This window comes from Macrosteles quadrilineatus, unplaced genomic scaffold, assembly GCF_028750875.1.
Source record: "Macrosteles quadrilineatus isolate MER2022 unplaced genomic scaffold, UCM_ALF_1.0 Scaffold_9__3_contigs__length_116548681, whole genome shotgun sequence".
NCBI classification, from domain to species: domain Eukaryota; kingdom Metazoa; phylum Arthropoda; class Insecta; order Hemiptera; family Cicadellidae; genus Macrosteles; species Macrosteles quadrilineatus.
The window spans coordinates 6,727,413-6,738,256 of NW_026542602.1; the positions used below are offsets into that span (position 1 = coordinate 6,727,413).

The 10,844-nt window shown below is 34.8% G+C and overlaps 1 protein-coding gene across 1 annotated transcript; it reads left to right on the forward strand.

Annotated features, from left to right (window-relative positions):
• Positions 1-5,992: 5,992 nt before the first annotated feature.
• On the forward strand, positions 5,993-8,455 carry LOC129002305 (uncharacterized). The gene has a single exon (XM_054430006.1). It carries the CDS (start codon positions 5,993-5,995, stop codon positions 8,453-8,455), a length of 2,463 nt encoding a protein of 820 aa, XP_054285981.1.
• Positions 8,456-10,844: the final 2,389 nt, after the last annotated feature.

Genomic DNA, 10,844 nt, shown 5'->3' on the forward strand with positions numbered 1-10,844 from the left:
TTAAACACTTGTTATATGTATTTTTATTCAAGATGTTTAAAAAATCTAGTAAATCTTATACGTGGTGTATGTAAAGTCACGCACTGGCTAAACATTTTTTAAACGAACAACATATCAATAAGATTTGGAATATCAACACAACACCTAAAAATCTACCTTTTGGAGGAACTATCAGTTTCCCGTCATATGAGAACGTCTGAAGAACGCAAGAAGTCTGAAGAAAACCTTAAATAAGAGCACAGTTAAGAGCATAGTTAATATGTACAACAAATTAAAGGCCTTTACTAGCAGAGTTTAATGCCGCAAATTTGATACTGATACGGACAACCGAGTCAAAAATAATAGCAGTTCAAAGATTCATTGAATTTGCAATGCCACCTCCTCAGGAGGAGGGCAGCCGCTAGGCATCAGAAGAAAATTTGTAAACGTAAGCATCATCATATGCACATCAAATTTAGATTACAATGCCACGAATTCCAGCTCAAAAGAATAACTGAGTAAAAATTAGCAGCCGTTTAAAGATTCAACATGGCAGATTCAAGATATCTTTGAACGGCTACAATTTTCTTGAATCTTCCATTTTTATTCTTTAAACGGCTGCCAATTTTTACTCGGTTGTCCGTTTGAGTTAAAATTTGCAGCATTGCATCCTGCTAATAAAGCTCATTAATTCGATTTACATTTCAACCTATGCTCCTATTTAAGATTTCCTTCTGACTCCTTGCGGGACGAAAGAAAACGGACGGTTCCTTCAAAAAGTAGATTTTGAGTTGCAGTTTTGTTTTACCAACTCTTATTGATTCATCTGTTGTCGTTTAGAAAGTATTAAACCCGTGCGGGGCTTTATATACACCCTGTATAGTACTAAACTATTAGTAATGATAAAATAATTAGTAATAATAAGATCTAAATTATTGTGTATACTGGTACAGAATTGTTACATAAATGATGGCAGTTGTAAATTATAAGTTTATTTTTAAAAGTGATGTGCCGTTAATACCTTTAGGCACGTTTCAGATCCAAATGAGCGTAAAATTAATCGCCTCACCCCACACAAGGGTGAGGCGCACATAATTGTCCACTTGGGTCGAGTGTACTTTAGGAGGAGATTACTACTGGCCTTAAGTACAGCACCTCCCCTCCCCTAATGACTCTAACTATTTGGTCATAATTTAGGCAACATTGACTTGATAAGATATGTTTACAGTGTATAAAAGATTACAAATTTCTAGTATAAAATAGTATAAACTCTCGTAAAACCTAGACTAAAAACACACACATGTTCATAGTTCTTTCTTTAATTAACCGAATATCTTTTTTACTAAAGTACATATGTATTTTTTTTATATAGTTCAACTTATTGTTTATATGAGAATACGAATTAAAGGTTGTTTCTTTTGCCCTAGGATGCTAGGCACTAGTCTGAAATTGTACTCCACGTTACAAAATATACCTATGCTATTAATATACGTTATGGCTGGACCTAGAGTTTGTGGCATTATCACTTAGATAAAGTCCATTAGTGATTTGGCGTTATTTGAACCCGAGACCTCAAGGACCGAGGTTTCGGGTCTTTACATTTAATAAAGGGTCTTTGCATATTCAGATATCAAAATTCTATTGGTTATAGACGGATTTGAGCCCTGAGACTCTAGGGAAGAGGCAAGCCATAGAAATAATAACTAAAACCAATCTGTGGAATTTTTTTGCAGTAATATATACGAATACTAATTCCATTCGTCAGTCAAAAATATGCACATTTTCTTTTCCAATATCTTTTCTAAAAATAATTAATTACTATAGACTGAGTATGGTTTTCGTTCATTTAAACGGATTTAAACGCTTTTAAAAAATTTTTTTATGATTTTTAATTCCAGTTTGATATTTTATTGATCTATTTAGGCCTTCAAATATTCAAAATCAAATTCATATATATTTATTATACAAAATTAGCTTGGCCTCACCGAGTAAAAAAAAAAAAAAAAAAAAAAAAAAAAAAACTTATCGGCAAGGGCCAATTGATGCAGAAGGTTTAATTTTTTCCCCTTTCTTCAAAAACAAAGATTCCTAAATACAATATTCTATTTCTATGGCGGTTTGTGGCAGGCACTTTAACTTGAAACAAAGTAATTGGCAGCACACAAAAAAATCCAAATGTAATGACATTTTTCAGTTATACATTTTTTAATTTTGTATTTACACAAGTAAATGACTAATTTCTTTTTCAAATTTACGTTATATCAATACCCAAAGACCCTTATTTCAACCCTTAAGAGCTAGGCAACCTAGAAATAAATTTAGCAACCAAATAATTTCTAATGTACCATAAAATCTAAATTCTTGAAATTTCTAGGCTTTTACAAATTAAACCCACTACACTTTCGCTTACAATGTATTTTACAAAAAGGGTTTAAAACACAAACCAGGGTTAACTAGATTCCTAGTCGGTTCGCAATATGAAGTTTCAATTAAACCTAAAAGGGTTAAACAAATTATTCTTGCTCCGTAAATGCGAACCTGTAATGGGTTCAGAAAAACAAAAGTGCCCTCTTAGATATTAAGGTAATCTCGGTGCTATTCCGCGCAAAGCTTTGTTGTTATTCCGGCTGGTTCTTTTTTAATGGAACAGTATTTTTCATTTCATTTCCATTTTAAAAAAAGATTGTAACGCTTCAGGATATTAGGAACACATTTTATATTTATTTGCATATTGGGGTGATTACATGTAGTGTGGTTTCGATTTGTAATTGATGAATATAGTTATTGTGTGAAATAAATAAACGACAGATATTGTTCGTGGTTTGTGTCTTAATAATAAACTAGTTAGAAAACAATCTTTAGCAATTCAATGATACTTGGTATATGCTCTTTTCGCCAGCATTTATATTGTGTATAATTATATAGGTATTGTAGAACATTTTATTTTCCGTACTTAGTTATCGGTAAAAAGAACGGTAATGTGTAATAGTTTAGTTTACAGTAAAATTCATCTAAATCATACAAATTCAATATATATCTTTCACAAAATTCTTCCTGCTGTATACTAAACAGCAAATTATTTTTACAACAAATTTTCAAGGCTAGAAACCTCATTCTACAAAATCCATTCTTTTCCAATTCGTTTTCGCTTAAGCAAATCCTGATTACCATTAGAGAATGACTTCAGAAATTTAAGACTTGATCGAGTTTTCTTTATGATATTCCAGTGTTGATAGATGGTTTTTTTTTATTAATAAAATGTCAGGTTCCAATACTGCTTTTATTGACTTAGCCATCTTTCTTGCTGTAATTACAGTACTTTTTTTCGAACTGCTAAGAAGACTAGAAATTTGTTGTTTATGCAATTTAAATTAATAAAATAATAATTAAGACAATAACTCGTGTGATTTACATATTTTATCGTAAACAATTAAATTCTGGTGACGGGAGTAATTTAGACCCTAAAACAGTCTGTAAAGACTTTTAAAAATCTTCTAACATTGGCAACCTCAAATTAATACTGGTGTTATATAATTCACAAGCAGTACACAGTTGAAATATTCTCATAAATCTTCAATAATATTCATAATATAGACATCAATTTTGCAAGTGAATTGGTCTAAGAAATTATTAAACGTTCAGTTAAAATAAAGTTTGCTGGGAAATCTCATGCAACCCGTATAGTTATATGCATTATGCAATGACATTTACATTGGTACTATTTATATCAAGTTTTTTTTTGTATCAAGTTAGTGTATCATTAGGAACATACTCTTCAAGAGAAGGTGAGCGCCCCCTGATGTAGAAGCACATTGCTTGGTACATTGAACTTTGTTGGCTTCATAACGTCCTCCGCTCTTGTGAAATAATACCTTCAGGGATTTTATGACAATAGTATAATTTTACGAGGAATAAATTTAACTTGAGTAGAGAAATGCATATCATGGATTGTTTATTTACTTATTCCTAGTTTTTCAAATTTATCTTTGAATTGGGTTTTTGTGAATAGCCAAATGTCTGTAAAATCTAATATCTAATATCTAATTTTCTTTTATGCCTAGACTCCAGCCCTAAAAAGTTTCCCATTTCACCTCAGAATAGATTTAGATGGTTGCAGTTAGCTAAAATCGATAAGTAGTGGAATTCGAATCCAGGACATAAAGGACCGAAGTACTGTACCTCTTTATGCCACTTCAGCATGAATTCCAAATGCCACTTCTTTAGCTAGCTCCTTTGAATAAAAACTGGACATACTCTATACAAAAACGTATTTTTAACCATTTAAAATCTTTCACCAATCCGTAATTAATTTTCATAAACACCGGCCAAGCTATAAATTCATCTGCGAATATTTTTAGGTAGCTTTTTATTTGGAAAAAAACCCATCCAATGGTTTCATTACGAAACAAGGAAAGAACCTAGTAGTAAAATTATTCTTCCACCAATTGCAATCGGAAAGCTTAAAATCCTACTTCAGTTGAGAATCTGTAAAAGTAGATTTGGCTTTCATTATTTTAGTTTATTGCATTCGTTTATTCGTTTATTCTTTTATTCATCTATTCATTTAATAATTTGTTCATTTATTCGTTTATCCGTTCATCCGTTCATCCGTTCATCCGTTGTCCGTTTATCCGATTATTCGTTTATTCGTTTATACAACGATATTACTTCAAACATACCGAACTAAGTGGTTCATCATCATGTATGATTCTAGTTAAACATGTTTTCATTAACGGAATTTATCAGTGAATCAGGTCTTCTTTTTGTAACACATGAGAATAGTGTGCTTGTGATATAAATTAGTCATCAGCTGTTTGATATTGTGAACATTTTTATTTGTTTATCTTTGGATGATTTTTATTGATTCTTGTTGTCAAGGAGAAATCAATATTTTCGAGAGTTGGATTGTTCTGATGTGTAGAAAATGTTAGTTTGTTAAAGCATTAAATATCTTAATTATTTTTTTTAATTTGCATGTTGATTTAATTACAAGCTATTTCGGCATAATGTCAGGTACTGGTGTTAAGTTCTCAGACTTGATTAAGCAGTATGATGGAAGTGGTGATTTTAGTGAGTGGTTAAAGAAACTAGAATTGGTATGTAAGCTCCAAAAGGTGAAAGACTTGCAGACAGTTCTCCCCCTATTTTTGGCTGGAGGAGCATTTTCTGTATATGACGGGCTAGCAGAAAATGTAAAGAGTAACTATGAGGCTCTCACCAATGCATTGCTGCAGGCCTTTTCTGCGAACTGTTTTCAGGCTTATGCAGAATTTACAGCTAGGCGTCTACTTCCCGGTGAGTCACTAGATGTATATGCTTCTGATTTGAAGAGACTGGCAAAATTGGTGGACCCTTTTGTATCTGATGAGTGGATTAAGAGCGCAGTTGTACATGGCTTGCCAGAAGATACTCAAACCCAGTTGAAAGCTGCGTGTTCTCTTCAAAGCATGGAGTTGTCGGATGTAATGACAAGAGCTAGGAATCTGTTGGGCAGTGAGTCAAACTTTGGGGCGGTTGCACAGGCTAATGCCAAAGTTTTCAAAGTTGGTAAACAGTGGTCTAAAAAATGCTTTGTTTGTGAGAGGGAAGGCCACGTAGCACGTTCGTGTCCCCATCTAAATCGTGAGTCAAAAGTAACCTGTTACCGGTGTGGGGAGGTAGGACATTATGCCTCAAAATGTTCACAAATTCCAAAAAACGAGTGAATGGGGCTGCCTTATGTTGCGCGGGTGGCCCAATTTCTTCAGCGCAACTCCCTACATTAACAATAAGTGTGTCGGGTTTTAAATGCTGTGCCTTGCTGGACTCAGGTTGTTCAAGGAGCATTGTGTCACCTAGTTTAGTGAAATATGGAGTAGAACTGAAGCCAGTAAGTCAAAGGATTATAATGATGAATGGAGAATCAGTTGAGTGTAACATGACATGTATGTTACAAGTTTTGATAAGAGGTGTTCCGCTCAAACTGAGTTGCTTGGTTGCCAGTGTATTGCCAAGGTATCAGATGCTTCTAGGGATGGATGCAGTGACTGCAATGGGAGGTGTCACTATTGATGGAGATGGCACTATTACGTTCAGGGACGTTGGTATCGGGGCGATGGCTGAGGCCAAGAAGGAGCTGTGCGTGAAGGAAACCTCGGAGAATGGCAACGATGAGATCGCTATTAATGATTGTGACTTTAATGCGAAATTTGTTGATGGAAAATGGACTGTTGAATGGAATTGGAAAGATGGCGGTAAAACACCTAAGATAAATAACCAAGTACCTTCATACTCAATTTCAAAAGAGGCAAGGGAGGCGTTTGACGCTGAAGTGCATGATTGGATAAGAGACGGTTGGCTCCAGCCTTATGACGGGGAGTTTGATGGCTTAATTCCTTTAATGGCGGTCGTGCAACATAACAAGGACAAAGTGCGACCTGTAATGGATTACAGGGAATTAAATCAGTATGTCTCAAGCCATACAGCAGAAAGTGAGGTTTGTGGGGAAAAGCTAAGGATGTGGAGAAAGCTAGGAGAACATGTGAGCACTATCGACCTTCGTAAGGCATATCTCCAAATCCATATTGCTCCTCATTTATGGAAATTCCAAGTGGTCCGATTTAAGGATAAGAATTATTGTCTAACACGACTCGGGTTTGGTCTAAATGTCGCACCGAAAATAATGAGCAAAATTGTTAATAAAGTGCTGTCAATGGACCCAATAGTCCGAAGTGCTACGGACTCTTATGTTGACGACATAGTGGTGAATGAGAACATTGTTGACGGTGATGTAGTAAAGAAGTTGTTGGAAAAATATGGGCTGTCAGCGAAACCAGTGGAGCCACTTGATGGAAGTAGGGTTTTGGGGCTTAACGTCTCAAAAAGAGATGGCAAGTTGATGTGGACCAGAGACAACAAGATAAAAGCTTTGGATAAAATTGAGACCAAGAGGGATGTGTACTCCTTGTGTGGGCAGTTAATCGGACATTTCCCGGTGGCTGGTTGGCTTCGACCAGCATGCAGTTTTCTTAAGAGGCAATTGACAGATTTGAAATGGGACGATGTGGTGGGCAACCGAATCAAGATAATGTTAGGAGATATAATGGAAAGCGTAAAAGAAAAGGATCCTGTGTTTGGAAAATGGGCAGTGTCATCTAGTGACAAAGGAACTGTGTGGTGTGATGCTAGCAGCTTGGCGATCGGTATTTGCATTGAAATTGATGGTGAAATAGTTGAGGACGCGTCTTGGCTAAGGAAAGAAGATGATTCGGCGCATATTAACTTAGCTGAGTTAGAGGCTTTGTTGAAAGGAGTGAACTTAGCTTTGAAATGGAATTTGAAGGAGTTATACTTGGTCACAGATTCGGCCACCGTTTATGCTTGGGTAACATCCATATTAACAGGAGACCGACGTATTAAAACACATGGGATGGGTGAAGCTCTTGTAAGAAGACGGTTGGGTTTGTTAAAAGACCTCATATCAGAATGTGGCCTTAAGGTGAGGATGGATCTGGTTAAATCGCAATTTAACAAAGCAGATCGCCTGACGAGAGTTCCTAAAAAGTGGTTGGCAAGAGAGGAGGAAAAGACCAGTATTGCAATGATGGGTGAAGAAGAGGATGAGGATAAACAAAAGTTGGTCAAAAGAATCCATGGTCTGCATCACTTTGGTGTTAATCGAACTCTTTTCACAGTTAGGCGTTGTTACCCGGCCGTTGAGTTTAGTAAACAGGACGTTGACTGCGTAGTCAAATCATGCAAAGAATGTTTATCTGTTGATCCATCCCCCATCAAATGGAAGCCGGGGCACTTGGATTGCGACAAGAATTGGCACAGGCTTGCGATTGATGTGACTCATTATGGGTCATATAAATTTCTTACAATTATAGATTGTGGTCCAAGTCGGTTTTGCATTTGGCGACGGATCCCAAGTGAGACTAAAGAACAGGTAGTAAAAATCTTACTTGAACTGTTTTCAGAACGAGGTCCACCCCAAGAACTATTAATGGACAATAGTGCAACATTCAGATGTGAACAAATTGAACAACTGTGTGAGGAATGGGGGGTTATCCGTCGTTTTAGGTGTGTGAACCGTCCGTCCGGCAATGGAATCGTTGAACGAAACCATAGAACGATAAAGAGAATGGCAACAAGAACCAGAAGAAGTGTCCAAGAAATGGTATATTGGTATAATCTAACACCAAAAGAAGATTTGAATGAAGAGTCGACACCAAGCTCTAGATTGTTCTGCTACAGGTGGAGGTGTAAGGGCGAACCTGTAAATTGTGACGAGCAACTAAGAACTGAGTTTTCACCTGATGAACCTGTGTTTGTCAAGCCTAAAAATTCCTTATGTACTACGAGATGGAAGCCTGGTGTGGTCTCACGGCAGCTCTCACAAACCAGCGTAGAGGTTGATGGTATGCCACACCATATTGCTGATGTTCGTCGTGCTGGTGTTGACACCACGGGGGCGTGTGCTTGTGATATAAATTAGTCATCAGCTGTTTGATATTGTGAACATTTTTATTTGTTTATCTTTGGATGATTTTTATTGATTCTTGTTGTCAAGGAGAAATCAATATTTTCGAGAGTTGGATTGTTCTGATGTGTAGAAAATGTTAGTTTGTTAAAGCATTAAATATCTTAATTATTTTTTTTAATTTGCATGTTGATTTAATTACAAATAGAGACCTTAATAATCCTATTGACTTTATGACAAGATTAAACTTTGTCCTTTACTACATCACTGTGTCCACTTACCTTTCCAAAAGAGATATGTTTGAAGTAATTGCATTTTACGAAGGTAAATACGTATGCCATATGATGTTACATTGTATAAACACAGCTGTTTTCATGTCTTCCGTAACAAAATTACCTTTTTTTCTTCAAATCAGTTTATCAACATAAAAAATCTTAACTTTTTAGATATGTTTCTTTTTAATTTTAATTTTTTTTAATTGTACAATTATTAGCTTTAAACGATTTTACTAATAGACGATAGTCAGTTTACCGAAATGTAAATTAATCCATTAAAACCTCCAGAAAATAGTCCCTGGCACTTTCGACTAAAGCATAGATTTATGAGGTAATTAATATACTTTGAACTTACCATAATAATGTATCACTAAACAGTATAAAATTATTCATATATCAATATTGTTGTAATGTTTAATTACAGGAGTCCAATACGTACAAAGCAATTAGTCCAAATGTTATCTATAATTAAATCTTTTTGCTCAGCCTAATGTCATAACTTACGCAAACTGTGACGCAATTGCTATCTTAAATTTAGTAATTTTTATTTTTATTTTAGTTTATGGCTTTTTCCTACTCAGTGGGTTTTGACTACACAACTTTTTGGGAGGCAAAGAAACTCCTTCAAACTATTAATCTATATTTACTCAACTACCCTATTGTTTTTATTTATATTTGTTCAGTACTTGAAATGTGCAATGAAAGTAAATAGTTTTTATTGGATTAATCACTTGAAATAACTGAATTTCACAACTTTTTTCGCTAAGCATTAAATTGAACGTAAATTTAATTTATATTAAATAGTTTTATTCGGTGAAACATGAAATGAATTGCCATCACGAGACGAATGAAAACGTCATACATAGAAAGTACTTGTAATATTGTTCACAACCAATAATGATAAGTAATGCCTCTTTTATTCTCATGAAATTATACCTTCAGACGGTTTATACATTTCAAGTGAAAATTAGCTAGGTTAAATTGATAGATCAGAATTTTACTTTTAGTCTTACAACGATTATACTAAAATGATAAGCAGTGGATGGCTAATCGGTATTTTCATACTGTGGTTTGTTAACTACACATTTTTAAGTAAATTTTGTTCCAGCTATACAGTCTTAGAAAACCACTCAATAACTAGTAGATCCATCATGATTTTTTAAACACCCGGAGTAAAAAATGTAGGTAAGCAAAAGGTAAGATAAGCAGATTAGCTGGCAATAAAATATTTTGTAAACCAGCGGTTTTTCAAGTTAACTGAAGTGAACGAATTGACACCCAGTATGACAAATGTAGACAAAAATATATTACCCAACGCACGTGTATCATATAAAGAACAGCCATCAACAGAGTAAGGTGAGTGGCCTCACTAGTAATGACACTTGGTTTGGTACATTGAACCTGATATGCCTCATTACCTACCACCCTTGTGGGGTAATAACTTGCGATGTATTACAGATAGGTTTGAAATTGAAGTATTTTAACTTAGAACTAAACAATTTCTGATAAAAGTATAACTTTTGTTTCATTCTAACCATTTAATTGTGTATTTGATTCCAATTTTTTGGAAAATTACATTTATCGCTGTCTTATTATCTTCTATTTGGCACAACCCACTGGCAATCGCTACAAAATCGTAAAAGGAGCCTATTGTGGTATTTTTCATTCTGTGACTATTTCCTGAGAATGTCACAATCAGAGGAATGTGTTCTGTCTGCAAAGTAATCCATCTTAGACCTCCGCAGGGCGTCATCTTGTGAAGCCTACAGATCCTGCAACACAACAATGGAAGTGATACAAGAATTGCTAGTCATTGTTGATTTTCTAGTAAATTACATTGTTTTAACTGTGTCATATCATATGAAAGGCTATTGTAAAAAAACCCATCTAGAAATATTATACCATATCTACTAGACGTTGAAATTTACATCTAATTTTTTTAATTTTTCACCGTTTATCAATTTCAGTTTGAGTTGGCTTTAGAGCAAATGGGAAATTTCATTAGAAACAATCAGATTTTAGTTTAAGGTAGCCAATTGATAGGAGACTAATTCATTCCGGTATGTTTTTTCCTGATGGCATTATCAATATTATTCTTGGTTTGTTAGCTACTCATCACAAAATTGTGT

Coding starts and splice junctions, on each gene's coding strand:
- LOC129002305 (XM_054430006.1), top strand. CDS start 5,993: ATGGATGCAGTGACTGCAATGGGAGGTGTCACTATTGATGGAGATGGC.